At 33.2% G+C, this 20,000-nt stretch overlaps 1 protein-coding gene and 1 long non-coding RNA gene across 3 annotated transcripts in view; one reads left to right on the forward strand and one right to left on the reverse strand.

Moving 5' to 3' along the window:
* Nucleotides 1–4,123, forward strand: part of LOC149136738 (uncharacterized) — a 10,138-nt gene extending 6,015 nt beyond the window's left edge. Inside the window, exon 2 of the long non-coding RNA XR_016241215.1 lies at nucleotides 3,516–4,123. This is a non-coding gene — a long non-coding RNA (uncharacterized LOC149136738). The remainder of the gene's footprint in view (nucleotides 1–3,515) is intronic.
* The window catches only part of LOC106872480 (leukocyte tyrosine kinase receptor), a 466,463-nt gene that overhangs the window by 290,452 nt on the left and 156,011 nt on the right, over nucleotides 1–20,000 (reverse strand). For both annotated transcript variants that reach the window (XM_089349709.1, XM_089349710.1), the window contains exon 2: nucleotides 11,999–12,025. In XM_089349709.1, the coding sequence (XP_089205835.1) occupies nucleotides 11,999–12,025 (27 nt within the window). The remainder of the gene's footprint in view (nucleotides 1–11,998; nucleotides 12,026–20,000) is intronic.

The following is a 20,000-nucleotide window of genomic DNA, read 5'->3' on the forward strand; positions in this document are numbered from 1 at the left end:
GACAATTCATATCAACCTACATAATACCTGATAAATATAATTCTTGCAGGAACTATGAAAATAATCTTGCAACTAATTTGGAGGCATCTTAGTAGAAAGCATTTATGTGTATTCCCACGATTTATTGAAATGAACCTGATCATTAGGTATTCAGTTTACTCAGGCGAAAATATAACAGCAGTAATTTTCATTTCAGAATCTGACTAGTAAGAATTAAAATTTTATAATAGGAATTCTTGCATCCAAGTCAAACGATCATTTGCTTTGGTAACTAGAAAGGTTATGTAAATCGTATGACGGTTTTTTTAAAAATTATTTTTAGCAAATTGAATGAAAGTCGCTTGAAAAACTTCTTGAAAACATCAATACTTAGTCAAATACGTTCTTTTAAAGGAGATTATTTGCATTCGCCAAAAACATTGACCGAAGACTATCCACATGTAAACTCATACTTCAAACGATGTTAACTTGACTTAGGAGAAAATAATTGCTACTAAGAAACTACACAAGCACTTCAGTAGATCAATATTTAATAAGATAACAAACGCAGAATCGTACAAATGTTTGACTCTTTCTTTCTACGGTTAATATTGCTAGAGAATGATGTATGTTTTATAAAATGTTAATATACTCTTTCCATCCCAGATGCAGATAAATTATTTTTCTGTATTACAATGTGCACTTGGAATAATAGCTGGCTGATTTGAATGGACTTTCAGTGATACACTGCCTTGATTTTCTGTAAAAACGCATTTAACTTTCAACAGCCAACAACTCTGTCCACACATGCTGCCAATTGGGACCAAGCAGATCTAGATTGTTTGATGTAGGGAACAGCTTCATTCTTGTACGTGTCGCGTGTTTCCTCAGCATGAAACGTTGAAGTCAGCACTTGTCATGAAATTTCTAAACAAATTACACTTATTTGTGAACAGCGAGACGTTTTCTCCATGACAAAATACAGTGAACGGCTAGTTTACGGGTTCGAATATGTCTCAAGCATATTAAAACTGGTAACAAGTTTTTATTTATATACATTACTGCTTAGGGATATCACCTCGTATAGTAAATAGTGTACAACTAAACATTATTTTATTAGACACGAAGTAGTTCACGTTGCTGTTTCTGTTTCCTTACATTTCGCCCTCGAATCACCTTGTATTGCAATATCTATTACCTTTACTTCTTTTTCATCATTATGGATGAGTACGCTATCTGGGCGTCTCGCCTCTATGACCTGGTTGCGTAATTCTTCGTGTCCTTTTTGTGCTTCTTCCTTTGTTTTTTCCTTCTTTCTCTGCTTCCAATACTCCCTCATTCGCAACTGATTCTGGCAAGGTTTCCTTACTTTGGGTTAGATTTCTCATTAAGCTCCCGAGTTCGATACGTATGCAGTCTTCCACACTTATCAGTCCTCTTCATCTATTTCCTCTCTTCATGTACAAGCGATCGGTGTCTGCACGTGGACGATGGTTTCCACGCATCATAAGGAGCTTTCTTATCTTCCTGTTCAATTCCTTTAGCTCCTCTTCTGTTCACTTTAGGATTCCAGTGTCATACCGAACTACTGCGACTGCGCGTGATTTTATTGCCGAAACTGGGGATGGGGTGAAGGAGATAAAAGTAAATGATGATCATGACACGATTTGAACCCTTGGCATAAAGAGCCTGAACATATATTGCACAGTATTTTGTCCAATGTTCTAATGATTCCACCGCGTCACTTACTCTGGCATTCAGCTTTGATGTCAATATTTTTCTCACTCGCCGCAAGTAATCTTTCTTAGTCTTTCCTTTCATATCGTTGTGTTTAATTCCATCTGCCTCAAATATTTCCAGGTATTTATAACTGAATTTATAACTGCCTTTGTCACTTCATCATTTGGCATAAATATGCCTTCTGTCCTGATAAGCTTTCCTCGTCTCCTCACCATCGTAGCACATTTTGAGAGTCCAAACTCCACCTTAATATCATTTGAGAAAATCCGCACAGACTGAACTAAGCTCTGGCAAAATCTTTAGCACGCCGGGATTTCGTGTGTTGCTGCATTCTGAGTTCAAATTCCGATGAGATTGACTATGCCTTTCAACCCTTTAGGGTCAATGAAATAAGTACCAGTCAAGCACTGGAGTCGCTGTAATCAACTAGTCCCCTCCCTCAAATTTCAGGCCTTGTACATTCAGTAGAAAGGATTATTATTATCGTTGCTGTTGTTACTGTTTCTTTTATTTACTTTTCATCTGCATGTTTGTTACAGTCACTTGCCGGTGCACACCAAGCGTCCTAGGGCGAGTGAAAGATAAGAGATATTACAGTATGACTGAAAACATGGGGAGGAAAAGTGGCAGGTGCAGTAGCGAAATATCTTCATGTAATACAACACAGACATTTAAATTGATAGGGTTTTCCTAAGGATGTGGGCAGTACTTATTAGCACAATCTTTTGGATTTCTCTGAGACATGGTTCTCCTGAGATCTTAACTAGATGTTTCTGACATCCCGTTGCATCATGCCTAGGGCACCTAAAATAACAGGAACAATTCTTGCTTTAAGATACCACATTATTGTAGTTCAATTTCCAGGTCCTTATATTTACTTAATTTGTCAAACTCCTTTACACATATATCTTTATCAGTGGGATTACTCACGTCTATTAGTCTACAAGTATTTTCTTCCCCGCCTTTAATAAGTATATCTGGTCGATTAGCCTGGATCATTCTGTCGGTGTTGACTGGAAAATTCCAGAGGATAGTGTCATTTTTACCTTCAACGACTGGCTCAAGATGGTTTTCATACCTGAACATCATATTATTATTATTATTATTATTATTATTGACAGAATCGTTAACACGCCGGAGAGAACGCTTTGCGGCATTTCGTCCGATTTTATGTCCTAAGTTCAAATTCTACCGAAGTCGACTTCGCCATTTATCCTTTCTGAGTCAATAAAATAGGTACCAGTTGAGCATTAGGGTCGGTATAATCGGCCTAGCCCCTCCCCCGAACTTGCTGGCCTTGTGCCGAAATTTGAAACCATTATTATTATTATTGGTTTATTCGTCAGGGTTCTTTCGTCTCACATTCTGTCCCACCTGTCTCTTTTTGCCTTTCTGCGGTATGTATCTTTATCTGTGCATGCGTTTACGTATGTATTTGTGTGCGAATGCCTGTGAGCATCTGTGTGTGTGTATGTGAGCATGTGTGTGTATGTGTATCAATGTGTGGGTTTAGTATGTGTTTCTTATGTGCATGTGTATGGCTTTATGCATTACACTGTTTGTATGTTTGTACTCGTGTCTAAAGGGAAGATCAGATAATTTATGCGTATGCTTATTTGTCAAAAGATAACCATCCCAAACTATAAGAATATCTGTTTCAAATTTACGATTTCACATCAAGAATCTTGCATAACAAATATATAAACGTAACTCTTTAACATGCTGTCTCGTAACAAATATTTCAGCAGCTGGTTTTTAGACTATATCACTTATCTTTTATCCTTTATTTGTTTCAGTTATTGGATCGTGACCATGCTGGAGGACCGGCCTGAAGATTTTAGTCGAACAAATTGATCTCATTACTTATTTCTTTAATCCTTGTACATGTTTCCTCACTCTATTTGCCCCACTGCTATCTTCCAGCCAGGCCTTTCATGATACTCTAAAGCCAGGAACTTTTCAGCACCCCTTCGTGCTTTCACTTAATTTACAATAACAAAATTGACGGCAAAACGTAAATAGGCCGGAGTGCTTCATTTTTCTCGAGTAGTTATTAGTAGACTTGTCAGTCTATTTTTCTATCACTTTGTTTGTATTAGATTTATAATAAATTCATTACGATAAATTTATAAACTCCAAGTATGCTACAAACACCATAATGACAACAATTGGCGTAATGACTCTCCCTATACGCAACAAAATTCATATAAAAACAACTTGTGAACCAAATACAAAAATATCCTTCAGAAAGCAAATCTGTAATTTTAAACAGTTAACGAATGTATTATGTACTGTTCTTACTGAAAACTTATGCTGCTAAGTAAAACAACACAATTAATTTTAAAGTAATATATTCAGTGGTAAATCCAAAAATAAATTTACATGGAATTTCAACCATGTTTCGTGGTCTGCTACCACAACAGCTCCTTTATAGGATCCAGTTAGCTCAAGACATCATCAGGAGGAACCACGTCCGGTTTCGGCCCCTACTCCTCTACCGTTTTGACGTGGCAGGTCCCCTCCTTTCGGAGGTGTCTTCAGCTCTGGTGTTGGGTGTATGTCTTCTTTCTTCTATTCCCTGGCCTCTTCGATGCAGCATCAACGAGTGTCAGCGTCCGACTGATCGTCATGTCAACTTCCCCTTTTTATATCTGCTGCTAGGCTCCAGCAGGCAGCCCCAGCTAGTTGTCACGTGACACTGTCTAAATTTCCCGCTGCTAGGGTCCAGTACTAAGGAAACAATATCTGAAGAGAATTTGTAAGTTGTGCATTTTATAGTACTAGTTACTGATTTTATGTTATGTTATAATGTTTTAGTCTTATTATTCCAGGTTTCGCCTAAAATGAAATCAATTTCTATAGATAGGCGACGTGTTCACCTAGTTTCTTACTCACAAAAGTGAACTTGAATAAGTAGGCGTCCTTTATTAATCCTGAGTTCTATAACACCTATTGATTTACGGCATTTTCCCGTGATGAACGTCAACACCCAAAACAGAATTGAGCGATAGAGATAAAATATAAATTTCTGGATTATCGAGGGTATCAGTGATTATTAGTTATTCGTTAAAATAAGAAATTTCTTCCCGGATTACCTGTTCAAACCCGTCGGACATTCCCAAACGACTGAGGAATTCGAACTTGCATTTTCTTAATGGTAGCTTAATCCATGGGGAAGGAGGGAATCTAACCTCGTTTATTGAGTCTAAGACGTCGACCTAACTTTCTGATTATCTCAAACACTGAAAATCATAGGAACGGGTAGATATCAGCTTTAAATAAAATATATTGTTGCACTCATATAAACTTCGATTTCACTTAACATGCATTCATTAGCCATTCAAATATGCAAATGGATCCATAAAACATAATTATTAAAGTACAAGACGGAAACTTACCACTGTTTTAGTAGCACCCACGAAACCGTGTTATATATAAAGATAGATATTCGTATATAGCCTGCTAATTAAAATGGCTTTTTTCAATTTAAAAAACCCCAAAACTTTTGAAGTTATATGTGTAGCATCGCATACTTCTTTTGCACCTTCGTCGGATAAGCTAGATCTGTTCTTAAATGCTCATTTATTACTATATATAAAAACCTCTTGTTATAACAAAACATAATATCTATTTTGGCTTCACAAGAGGCTAGCTGTGAAGTGAAGTAGCTTGACATGCGTTTGTCCAAACAAGTATCTCACTTTTCCCTTTTATATATATATATATATATATATATATATATATATATTACAAGCATTTTCACTTCCAGATATTTGGCTCAAAATCAAACCGGAAAATAATTTCCTGCAATCTTTATCGTACATTACATTCTGAAACTTGGTTCAGAAGATGTCTTTGCAAATCATACTTTGTATCCCACCATCTTGGCTTTCTGCAGTAGTTCACGTATATACACTACTGCCGAAATGAACTCCTTGCAGACCGATATATTCAATTATTTTTCATTATAGATTCATAATTGGCAAATAGAAGATGATATACGAAAATCTATGAGATGCTTAACATTTAATGCAGAAAATATGCATTGTACGAAAACGATCAATATTTTGGCTGGTCTAAAATTTAAGACCATTACAAATAAAAAGTTTTAATCTGTTATAAACTATAATAATTCTGAAATTTATGTTCAAGCTTTCCCTGTGTCAGCAAATCCCTGTCTATTTCAGAACAACAATGGGCAAAGCTAGGATATGGACAAATTTTGAACGTGGTAGAATTGTTGAGCTCCAGAAGCAAGGTCTCTCTCAACGTGCCACCACCAGTGAAATTGGCCGCAGCAAAACAGCCATCCGAACTTCTTGAAAGGCTCTGAGACATATGAATCGAAAACAATCGACCGGCCGGCCAAAGAAAATTTCACCAGCGATCAGTAGAAGGATTCGGCAAGAAGTTACGAAAGACACTCGCCGATCACCAAACCAAATTAAGGCACCTACGAATGTGGAATGCAACTCAGAAAACGATAAGGCGACATGAGAGAGAGAGAGAGAGAGAGAGAGAGAGAGAGAGAGAGAAAGAGAAAGAGAAAGAGAAAGAGAGAGAGAGAGAGAGAGAGAGACTTTAAAATCTGAAACGTCTTCAGAGATCTCGTCTTCTTCCACGCTTCCAAATTACTCGTTTAGAATTTGTTTAGAATCACCAGATCTGGGACATTTACAGCTGAAAGGTTTTATTCTCAGATGAGAAGAAATTCATCCTTCATTGTACTGATGGTTTCCAAAGATATTAGTATGCAAAAGATATTCCATCGGAGACTTTTTAAACGTGGTACAATGGTGGAGACTCTATCATGGTGTGGGATGCTTTCTCGTACCGAGGAACTATGGAACCTCAGGTTGTGCAAGGGCGTCAAACAGCAGCTGGCTATGTTGGCATGTTGGAGCGAGCCTCACATTTCAATTAAGGCTCTCGTTTGTGTAGAGAAGGCTGGATTTATCAACAGGATAAAGCTACAATCGATAATGCTCGCAGGCCAAAGTATTTCTTCAGGAAAAAAGAACGTTCATCTTTTGGATCATCCACCATGTTCTCCTAAACTCTATCGAAAATCAATGAGGATAGATGGCAAGAGACGTTTTCAAAAATAGAAACAATTTGAGGCTGTGAATGTACTTCGCCAGGCAGTCATCAACTTGTGGTGTAACATCCCAGACAACCTCCTGCAAACGCTTGAGTTGAGTATGCCACAATGAGTTTTTAAAGTTATTCGCAGGAATTGTGGAGCTTCTAACTATTGAGCCCCTTCGTTTGCTATTTATTCATTGTTTTCGTTTATTTGTCATAGTCTTAAACCTCTGACCAGGTAAAATATTGTTAGTTTTCATACTATGCATATTTTGTGCATAAATGTTAAACATTTCTTTAAATTTTCAGATATCTTTTTCGATTTGCTAATGATAAATCTATAATGAAAAATAGTCGAATATATCGGTCTGCAAGGAATTCATTTCGGCAGTTTTTTCACTGGTCTTAAGATTTTGTCCAGCAGTATATTTATGTAAACTACTTGCTTTAAATTTGTTTCTCGCAATCTTTCCCTAATGCAGGTAGGACTGACCAGTAGAGTGGGAACAGTGGGGAAGAAAAACAAATAGATGGACTAATATTTAGAATCAAAACCATCTACAATATTATGAAGTTGATGGAGATGTGTGAATGAAAGCCGAAACTGAGAATATAGAAACCATAAAAATTCATGCTGAGAATGTGTACACCACAGCCAGAGTACATAAACTACGAAACCACTGAAATATTATAATCATATATGTGGATGGTCAGATCATATAGACGGTCCTTGAAGTGGACATTGGACATCCAATGAGAATAACTTTTCTTCTATCAGTGATAATAAAGAGAAACCTCGGAAGTGCTAATGGTTTAATATCTACGCATATTCATAAGTCTACAAACCAGCAACACTAAAGAAGTTGGTTATGTTATCGAGAAAGCAAATACAACCTATTCTGTTTGTCATGCAAAGTGATGACGTCTGCATTTTATCATAGTTTAGAGGAGAAACTGGAAAATGCAAGCAATCTATTAGATCGACGTGAAGAAAGGTTCATACATGTACAAAAAGAAATAGAACTGTACTAAAAAGCACTTCCGTGATGAATAATTGAAGCTGTAGACATTTTAGCAATAGTACTTTAATTTGGTGATAGAGATGAAACTACTGAGTCTGCTCAAAATTGAAATTACTTAAGATTGCTAAAATCGCATGCCGTGCTGAGGTTTTAAAGCATATCTATCTAATCAAATACGTAAAGAAATTCATATATTTAATTGGTTTCACACAAACTAGATACTATTGTCTGAGAAGGGAAATCGTATGCTGCTTTACTCTATTCTATTCCTGGTATATTTAATGCGGACCAACTGATTTTGATTGTAATATCGATCAAAAATATAGTTAATAATGTTTAAATTGACGATACAAAACTAAAATATACAGAGATTATACACAACTAAATAATTTTAACGTTCTTTACAATAATTTTAGTAATGACAAGGTGAAAAATCAAGGACGTTTTAATGTGGATTTTCAAATTTATTTTTCACCACACCCATGCAAATAACGAAGGAAGCTTTTTATGAAAAGAAATTTTTGAAAATTTGTGAATTTCATACACCCCCTTCCGGACCGATTTTGTCCGATCATTATTATTATTATTATTATTATTATTATTATTCAGTAGTTTTATTTTTATAGCGTGCTTTCACTTCACTACCGAGCGCAGCTCTGTGCGCCTTGGGTATGCGCTGTGGTTTGCTGAGATGCTCTTATGGTTACTATATTGAAAGTGTTTTGCATAGGATGTGTGCAGTGCCCAGTAGTGCAATTTTCTGTATGTTATATATATTTGTTAAGTCCTGGTGTTTTTGTTATGTATTTGTCTGAATACTTTTTATCATACCTAATGCGCCTACTATGATAGGAATTGTTTCTGTTTTTAGATTCCACATTCGAGTTACCTGTATTTCCAGGCCTTTGTATTTTGAAAGTTTCTCCATTTCTTTTAGAGAAACGTTGTCATCTGCTGATATTGATACATCAATTAGAAAGCATTTTTTTTTCTTCATGATCTCTGACAACTATATCTGGCCAATTGGCCTTAATTTCCCTATCTGTGTGTATTGGAATATCCCAGAGTATGGTTGCTTTCTCGTTTTCTGTGACCTTTTCTAATGTGTGCCTATACCATCTTTTTCTGTTGTTATTCCATAGTGTTGGCATAGCTTCCAGTGTATGAAGGTCCCAGCTCTGTTGTGTCTGTAAATATATTCCTTCTTAGCCAAGACTGGGCAGCCAGAGATAATATGATTTATTGTTTCTTGTCCATCTCCACATATTCTACAGTTACTTGTTATGTTTCTTTTCATTATATGTTTTTGGTAATTTCTGGTGGGGAGGCTTTGGTCTTGTGCTGCAATTAAAAATCCTTCAGTCTCTGCTTTGAGTTATGAGCTTCTCAACTATTGTGGGGATTTTTCTCTGTCTGTTTCATTGCATTTAGTTTAGTCCAGTATTTGCCATGAAGGGGCTTTTCTTGCCATCGTTTTATCATGGTCCGTTGCTGATCTAGTTTTAGTTTGGATTTCATTTGTTTTATAACTTTTGTTGTTTCTTCTTCTTCTTCTTCTTATTATTATTATTATTATTATTATTATTATTATTATTATTATTATTATTATTTGTTAGGTAGTATTATTTCTAGTTTGTATTTGTCAGCTTCCTTAAATACTGAAAACAGTTTGTTTTTTTGTTTTGTTCGCGTTTTGTGGCTATTTGTATTACTTTTCCTTGCTTCCGAAGTAGGTATTTTTACAGTCTTGTGGTGGTTACTTTATAATAGTTTTTCAGCTGTACCACCTTTTATACGTTGTATATATATATAGCCTTTCTATGTCAGATTTTGGGTGGTGCATCCTAGATCCTGTCATTATTTTCTTGTTTTCCTGTCTATTTTGGTTAGTCCACTTAAGGATATTGTAGCTGTAACTTATAACTGGGACGGCTAAAGTGTTAATACCTATTATCTTGTTTTTAGCATTGAGCTCTGATTTCAGTATTGATCTAATTCATTTATAGTATTCTTTCTTTATTTTCTCTTTCATTTGTGTCTGTTGTATCATATCTAGTTCATTGATTCCTAAATATTTGTATGTCTGGCTTTGGTCTAATTCTCTTATCTCATTGGCTTTATCTAGTGTGGTGCTGCTACTCTTAACTAATTTTCCTCTTTTCAGGATTGCTTTGGCACATTTTTCTAATCCAAATTTCTTATCTATTTCTTTGGTAAATCCATGTACTGTCTGTAGTAGTGTTTCCAGCTGTTTGTCATTTGTAGCGTATAGTTTTAGGTTATCCATATATAAATGGTGTTTTGCCGTAACATTTGTATCCGCATCCAGTTCTATTTAGTATGTAAGATAAAGGTGTCAGTACGAAGCAGAAAAGGAGTGGAGAGATGTGTCTCCCTGGTATATTCCTCTTCTAATGGGGATGGCTTTGGTTTTTACGAGTCCCTCTTTTGTTCGGAGCTGTACCACTCTCTGCCATTTATTCATAGTGTCTTATGTATTTTATAATTATTGGTGCTACCTTGTTTATGGCTAGTGTTTCGAAGATCCACGTGTGGGGAACACTATCAAAAGCTTTATTATTATTATTATTAGTAGTAGTAGTAGTAGTAGTATCATTGCACTACGCACTTATAAACAATGGGGGACACCTTCTCGGTAAAACAAAAAACAAACATGAAAATCTATGAACTTTTTCAAACACACTCAGGGTGAGTGATATACTTTTACAGAGTGAGAAAGTTTACAATGAGAAAATAAATGAAAGAGGGAGGAAGAGAGAGAGAGAGCGAGAGAAATCAGTAATTGTAAACTACATTCTGTCAGCAATTTTTCACTGTTGTTTGTAAATAGCTATTGAAAACTTACAGTAATAACAATAGCGATTGAACTTAAAGAGAAAACAATAGCGTCTGAGAAATGAAAGTGAAAACAATGGAGAGTGAGGGGAGAGAGAGCTGGCTAGTTAGACAAATAAGACAGAGATAGATAGATAGATAGATAGATAGATAGATATGAATAGACAGATATACACGTTCCTGACGCTAGAAAACCGAAAGCAAATATTTAAAAAATTTTCAAAACCAAGAATCTAATATAAAAAGCAATATCTAATAAATTATTTTTATAACCAATGGATGTAAGGAAGACAATCAATTTCTGAAAGTTACTTCGCAAAGAGTTACTTCCCTTATCCAGGCAGCCTAGGAACGGGTATTTTCTGCCCCGCAGGAGGGCCGTTACACATTGTGTGAATACTTTTAAGAGTCTAAAACCATTCCTGGAATATAAGTAATATATGTTCCCAGTTTGGAGAAAATCAGTTGAAGAATACAGCTATTATAATCTTTTACGCACACACACAGAACGGGGTTTATATTATAGATATATATGGTCTTTGTTTTCTGTTAAGCAGCGTCGATTTTTACATTTCTGTAAATAATAATAGTATTTTATAAGCTTAAAGATTCAAAGCGATCACCGCGCAATGACTAAAGAAAATAGTTTAATAATGGGGCATATAAGCCCACGATAGAAAATAGTAGGTTTTCCCGTACGCATGATGTATATATATATATATATATATACATATATATATATATATATATGGCCCAGTGGTTAGGGCAGCGGACTTGCGGTCATAGGATCGTGGTTTCGATTCCCAGATCGGCGTTGTGAGTGTTTATTGAGCGAAAACACCTAAAGCTCCACGAGGCTCCGGCAGGGGATAGTGGCGAACCCTGCTGTACTCTTTCACCACAACTTTCTCTCACTCTTACTTCCTGTTTCTGTTGTGCCTGTAATTCAAAGGGTCAGCCTTGTCACGCTGACAATCCCCGAGAACTACATTAAGGGTACACGTGTCTGTGGAGTGCTTAGCCACTTGCACGTTAATTTCTCGAGCAGGCTGTTCCGATTCAACTGGAACCGTTGACGTCGTAAGCAACGGAGTGCCAACAATAACCAACAATATATATATATATATATATATATATATATATATATATATATATATATGTATATGTATGTATGTATATACGTTTGTTTTGTGTGTAAGTTATGAAGTCCTGAAAGCAAATGTCAACAGACACACAGTCAATTGCGAATAATGGCAAAATTAAAAGTGACAATTGAAAATGAAACATATTTCTCACAACTTGAAGTGTATACATACCAATTCCTAGTGCACTTTGTATGACAACTGCAAGAGAAAATAAAAGTTTAATGATACTTTCAAAGCATAGAAAAATAGATTTCAATTTCAATTCAAAATAAAATCAATCAATAAATATAATGATATTTGTTCATATTATTATTGTTGGTGTTATTGCGGTGAGTTGACAATATTGTTACCACACAAGGCGGTGAGCCGACAGAAACGTTAGAACGCCGGGCGAAATGCATAGCGGCATTTCGTCTGTCTTACGTTCTGAGTTCAAATTCCGCCGAGGTTGACTTTGTCTTTCATCCTTTCGGAGTCGATAAATTAAGTACCAGTTGCGTACCGCGGTCGATCTAATCGACTGACTCTCTCCACAAAATTTCGGGCCTTGTGCCTACAGTAGAAAAGAATATTGTTACCACATCGGAAAAATGCTCCGCAGTATTTTTTTTCTGGCTTTGCGTTCTGAGTTCAAATGCCACTGAGGTCGACATTACCTGTGGGGTCGATGGAATAACGACCATCGAGCACTAGGGTCGATGTAAAGGCGTAACACCTACTCTCAAAATTCTAGGCCATGTACCTATAGCAGAAAAGATTATTGTTGTTGGTGGTGGTGGTGGTGGTGGTGGTGGTGGTAAGGCGGCGTGTAGGTCGATAAAATAAGTACCAGTTAAGTGCGAATGCCGATGTAATTGACTTAACCACCTCCCATAGGATTTCAGTCCTTGTACCTGTAGTAGGAAGCTTATTATTATTATTGTTACTATTGTTGCCGTTGTTATTTGAAGATATGTTTAGCTTACGACACTCTTCGCGATGTCTGAAACGTTAGTTTTGCCAACAAAATTTCTGATAATGTTCCGAATCAACAAATCTTCTTCTACTTGCTCTGGTGACCTACACAATAAACTCGACAATCCTCCCTCACACCGCATCCTGCTTTATAATAAAACTATGACATTCATACTTGTACACTTCTTTCTCACTGGGCTCTATGATCATAGACAATCTAAACACAGCAATAACTTTAGTTTTTGTCTTAAAAGATGACCAGTTCGATTCCTGCATATTTAGCATTTCAGTTTCTCTGGGTGGTGCATGATATCAGTCTCTGTTTATGGACTGGGATGTATTTGATGTGATAATATGTTTCCTTACAGATATATACCTTTGTTTCAAAATATTAGAAACAGAAAGCGCAATACACCCGGTTAAAATGTTTAACTTGCTTCGTTGGACACATTTACGTGTTATGTACAACTTCAGATTTTCAGCCCATTTGAGCTGATAGATTCAGTACCAGTTGTTGCTGCTACTGCTGTTATTGTTGGGTAAGCGCTAATGAAGCAGACCTATGACTGAGGTGTTAACATCCTGACCAGTCCATCTTCCTTTTTCCAGAAAAATGAATCTAAAAACCACATTAACTATTATGCACCCAGTCTTGTAAATCAATAGGTGTAATTTGACGGAAATTTGCTAGCTGCTTTTAACAAATGGAAAGACCACGAATAAATTTAATCAACTTATTCTTTCTTCATTAAAACTGCATGGACTTGTACCTTGTGGAAAATGTAATTATGCTATCTCACAAATTCTTGGTGTATCTACAGCTTCGAGGCCACAACAGATCGTTTTCTGTGTAATAAGCAGAACATATTTGTAAGATAAGTATATATCATGGAATTTGTAAGTTACAGGACATTCGTATACAAAACAAGTGTTGATTTATTTTTCACAAGGTCTGCGTATCATACTGTTTAAATTAATAATGTGGAACAAAAATATTTATTACGCATTTATGAGTTCACCTGATCTGTAAATGTCAATAAAATCTATTGCAGTATATTGATTTTTTTTCTCTTCATGTAATCGTAGCAGATCTGGCCATATTATGAGGTTTCACTTCTTCGTCTATTTGCCAGCTGGTTTCTCTCTATTGTTTTGTTTTGTTTCTTAACTTCTGATAGTTTCTATCCCACACCAGAAATATTTTGTCCTTTCTTCTTGTATGTCTCTCTGCCACTCACATTTTCTTTCGCTGAGCCTGTTTATCTCATTCTCTCTACATCAATCTCAATGTCTTGTTCTTCACGTTTCAATCAACTACCTACGTACTATAATTCATTCGCCCTCTGCAAACCCCTTTTCGATGTGTTGGATTGCGACATATCGAAAAGGCGTCTCAGAGGACGAATGAATTACAGAACGTTGATAGTTGATGGAGACATGAAGAAGAGACGGTGAGATTGATTGAGAGAGGAGAATCGGGGTAGCAGAGAGACATGCAGACAGAATAGAAGAACAAAGTATTTTGGGGGTAGGATAGAAGCTATCAGGAGTTAAGAAGCAAAAGAAACAATAGAGAGAAACCAGCAGAAAAATAAATGAAGATGCGAAACTTCGGGATATGGCCAAATCTGCTTTTTTTGAGAAAAATCAATATGATACAATGATTTTAATGACATTCAGATTGATTCATAAATATGTAATAAATATGTTTGTTCTTCTGCACTATAAAGTTAAGCAAAACTATAAGACGTATTCTGTACACCTAGTGAAAAATAAACCAATTGTTATACATACGAATATCTTGTTAAATATAATCTTAATTCCATGACGTGTTTACCTCACTAAACTCCTGTGCTACATCTAGCAAGTAACCCATAATAGCCTGTTGCATAGTCGGTTCGTCGTAGACTAAGTCAGCAAACCCGCCAAGCTTGCATGGAGAACAGGGTGATTTTTGGACGCCCGACTTGGTTAAAAGGAAGACTCATCACAGGGTACAGGAACTCAGGAGAAGCAATTGTCATCCAATATAATCAAGGGTAGATGATGTTCACCAGTCGTATTGAAGACAGTCCATCAGGCGAGTGAAATCTTTCAAATTAAAACCGTTCACCGATGTCTTGCATCCACCTAATACCATTTTATGACATGAAGGTGCTATAATTTCGTCTATAGACGATTGATACACGCACACACACACACGCATACATATGTATGTTTGTGTGTGTGTGTGTGTGTGTGTGTGTGTGTGTAGTTCATAAATGAGATCCAGATATTCTCCGTATACAATACACATTGTAGTGCTCAAGAGATTTTAAATTGACCGGATATAGAGGTAAATGTAGGGATAAGCAAGTTAGACAGATCAAATATATAAAGTATACTGAATACATGCAAATCCTTTAATTCTCTATATCTTTACTTATCCCTACATTTATTTCTATACCCACTTGTGCAATATACGGAGTTCTATACGGAGATTATCTGAATTTCATCTATGAAATATATATCTTTTGCTTCACCGAGCGCTACGTATAGATTACACTCATGGATAAGCAATTCTTGGGCACGTCTACAAAGAGTATCTCAATCCCACCTAGGGATCTCTACATGGAACACTATATAAAATTAATAAGGTTTGTAGTACTTTTCCTCTATAATTCTCTATATCATTTGTATTCTTATATAATCTATATATTGATCTAACTTGTTTATCCTTACATTTACTTTTTATATATATATATATGTGTGTGTGTGTCTGTGTGTGTGTCTGTGTGTGTGTCTGTGTGTTTGTATGCATATGTATGTATATATATGTGTGTGTGTGTGTGTGTGTGTGTGTGTGTGTGTGTGTGTGTGTGTGTGCATGATATATATATACACATATATATGTACATCTATATATATATATATGTATGTATGTATGATATATATATATATACACATATATATATGTATGTATCTATGTATTTATATTCAAATACATATATATATGTGTGTGTGTATGTTTGTGTGCGTATACTTGCAGGTGTTGGTAGTGCAAATCAGAGGTGCAATCTGTGTGGGTGTTTTTTCAAAACACTGTCTGGTTTAAAAAGCCACATCAGACGCCATGAAAGGGCTAAGGTGTAGGTGCAGGAGGTGGTCAAACTCTGTTTAAGGAGTAGACAACCACCATATATATATATATATATAGTTTTAGGGAAAATAACCAATTTTCAAGAACTCATCGATGAAAATCCACTATCACATATAGAAAAATTAATAATTAAAAGCACAATAAATGAGTATAATATAAAGTAAAGTAAATATCATAAGATAAATATAATAAAAAGATTACACGTGTTTCATAACCAATTTTCAAATAGAAAAGAAATTTAAATCGATTAAAATCAATTGAAATTATCGAAAATAAGTTCTATTCAAAAATATAGCTACTCGTCAGATCGTAAGTAGAACAATAATTAGATATATATCTCAACCAACAATAAGTACCAAATGAATTAATATGAAATACTTATTATATAAAGATAGAAAAATTATTTAAAAAATATCATAATATCAAAATAATAACCATTCAATAATCATCCCTTCATCCATTATAATAAATTATAATAAGGATAATAATTTACTTAATTCTTTTGATGAACGAAAAATAAAATGTAGACATAAACTACTTTATTTATATAAAAACTTTAGCTAATAATTTTTTATTTATTGTTTATATGGGTATGTGTATATGCATGTATATGTATATATTGAGGGTGTGTGTTTTAGTCTATATGCATTAGTATGTATGTATATTTTTAGGTGTATGTATATATGTTTGTGTATATTGAGTGTATATTTGTATTTACATGTATGTATAAAGATATATATTTGTGAGTATAGATGTATATTTATATATATTGTGCGTGTGAGTGAATGAGTGAGTGTAGTTTTGTTTTAGAATATTCCTTATTTATATATTTATTTGAGTGAATTTTTATTTGTGTGTATATTTTGTATATTTTTTATATATATATAGTTATGAGTATTTTTGTGTATATGTATATTTATGTATGTAATTATCTAAATGTGTATATATATGTATATATATGGGTATAAGTATATATGTGAGTGTGTGTAATTTGTCTATATAAATTAGTAGGTATATATATATAGGTGTATATATATATATATATTTATGTATGTGTGTATGTATATATGTATATATATGTATATATGTATATGTATATGCATGTTTTTTCTGTATATATATGTGTATTTTTATGTGTATGTATATATGTCTGTATATGTGTATCTATATATGTATATTTGAGAGCATGGGAGGATGAGTGTGTATTTATATATATTATTCTTTATTTATTATATGTGTGTATGAGTGTATTTGTTTTTATATGTATATTTTGGTAGGTACATGTGTGTATGTGTAGATATATATTTATGTATATATATATTATGGTAGTGTGTATGTTTTGGTCTATATGTGTTATATGTATTTATATATATGTGTGTATTTATGTATATATGTGTATGTATGTTTTTATTTATGTATATGCTTTTATTAGTGTTTGTGTATATATGTGTGTATGTTGTGTGTATATACGTATATTATTTTGTATATTCGTATGTATATTTGTATATGCATGTAAGTGTATATATATATGTGTGTATGTATGTATATGTGTGTGTATGTATGTATGTATATATATGTATGTATATATGTATATATATGTATGTATGTATATATATATATATATATATATATATATATATATATATATATATATATATATGTATATGTGTTTGTATGTATGTATATATTTATGTATGTATTAGGGTGTGTGTTGGGGTATCTATTTAATTATTCTAGTAGCTATATTTTGTTTTTATTGGTAGGTTAATATTTTAGTAAGTTTAAGGTTTTATAGTACAATGACACTACGATTTTGATAAGACTAAATCAATAGTAGTATTTTAGTTTATTTCATAATATTATTTAATTTACGACTATTAATATTTTTATTTATTTATTATATATTAGAATTTAATATTTATTAATATGTTTTATAAGATAACTATAGTTTTTTGTTCTTTTTAAGTTGTTAGTTATATAAATTTTAAATTTTTCATTCATTTATTTAAGTATTATTATTATTATTTCATTCATGCTTTCGTATTCTATTCTCTATTTAACGTTCTTTTTTAACGTAGTATTTTCGCGCGAACTCTTGCTTAAAACGCTATAGCTATTAGATAACGTCTTAGTTTTCAGTTTGAATTACGGAAACATTTGGATAAGTACTGTTTTCACTTTGCTAAAGATTTTCTACTATTTGAAAATAATATGTATTCTTGTTTTTATACTATTCATTTGGTTCTTTATAGATTATTTTAATAGATAACTTATTTAACACTAAATTATTTAGAAGTTATAGTTTCATTTCAACATAATATTAGAACTTCGATTGGAATAGTGTTGATATATTTTCGATTATTTTTGATTAATATTATTTGATTAATTATTAATCTTTATAGTTTATAATATCGTTAAAGTTTTTTTTTAAATCAAAACTTTGTATATATATATAAAGTTTAACCTTTTATTCTTAATAATTTTTTCTTTCCTAATTTTTTCATTCATAATTTTTTCCATTCATAATTTTTTCATTCATATTTTTTATGATTACGTTTGTAGAAATAAATAATCTTGTATTTTTCTATTATTCAATTGATCTTTAATTATAATTAAATAAACGTCTTTAGCTTTAAATAGTATAGCTTTAACTATTACACCAGTTAAATATGTACTAATTTTATCTTCATTATTATTTTAAACTTAAACTTCGTTCAACTTGTATTTAAAACAATGATAATTTATGTAAGATGTTTTTTGTATATAATATACATGTTATTATAATGGATGAAGGGATGATTATTGAATGGTTATTATTTTGATATTATGATATTTTTTAAATAATTTTTCTATCTTTATATAATAAGTATTTCATATTAATTCATTTGGTACTTATTGTTGGTTGAGATATATATCTAATTATTGTTCTACTTACGATCTGACGAGTAGCTATATTTTTGAATAGAACTTATTTTCGATAATTTCAATTGATTTTAATCGATTTAAATTTCTTTTCTATTTGAAAATTGGTTATGAAACACGTGTAATCTTTTTATTATATTTATCTTATGATATTTACTTTACTTTATATTATACTCATTTATTGTGCTTTTAATTATTAATTTTTCTATATGTGATAGTGGATTTTCATCGATGAGTTTTTGAAAATTGGTTATTTTCCCTAAAACTATATATTTTATATATATTTTATCTATAAGGCTCAATTTAATTTTAATTTTTTATAAATTGATTTTAATTGAGTTTTTTACCTGTAATTTTGGATTTTGTCCCTAATATTATTATATATATATATATATATATATATATGCAGATGCATACATATATGTGTGTGGGTTCGTAGATAGATAGATAGATAGATAGATAGATAGATTCATTAACCAATTTGAATAAGCATGTATTAGTTCACTCTGTGTTTCACGGTCTTACATTGCCCTTTCAGATTTCCTGTTTCCGCTTGTTTTTGTTGCATTTGAACAGAACAGTAAAACGCATGCGTTTTTCTTATAAGCTACATCCTTCTTCAAAGTAGAATGTCTTTTCTTTAATAAACGTTAATCATTCCACCTTGAATACCATCTGGTTATTTCTTTTAGCGGCGGAACAAATTAGCGCCTGCAGATGGGAACATTTTTGTAATGTGTGAGGAATATTCATTGATATATTTGAGTTAAAGGATTAAAACACAAGGGTATATTCAAGAGAGAACATGTGTCTTAAAAGCAAAGATGCAAGCTAGAACGCTCACAAACGGAGCGGGGATGGGAGAAGATATGAAGCAAATATTAAAATGTCGAATCCATTGGAAAATAATTATAGATGTATCACGCAAATTCAGTATGGTGAAGAGAGGTAAACTAGTTATAGGGAGGAAATAAGACATGACGTTTTCATTTTTCTGGTTTCAGTTGAAAATGCTGAATTTTGCTATGTTCGTTTTATGTGGAGTTTATGCAAAAATGTATGATTATAAAGTCATTTTTAAACTTTCCTTCACTCTTGCCTATGTAACGATTCTGTATCATTTCTACGTTGGATTATGTAGAGGGGAAGTCAGCTTCC

This window comes from Octopus bimaculoides, chromosome 3 (assembly GCF_046866305.1).
Source record: "Octopus bimaculoides isolate indiv1 chromosome 3, ASM4686630v1, whole genome shotgun sequence".
Taxonomy (NCBI): Eukaryota; Metazoa; Mollusca; class Cephalopoda; order Octopoda; family Octopodidae; genus Octopus; species Octopus bimaculoides.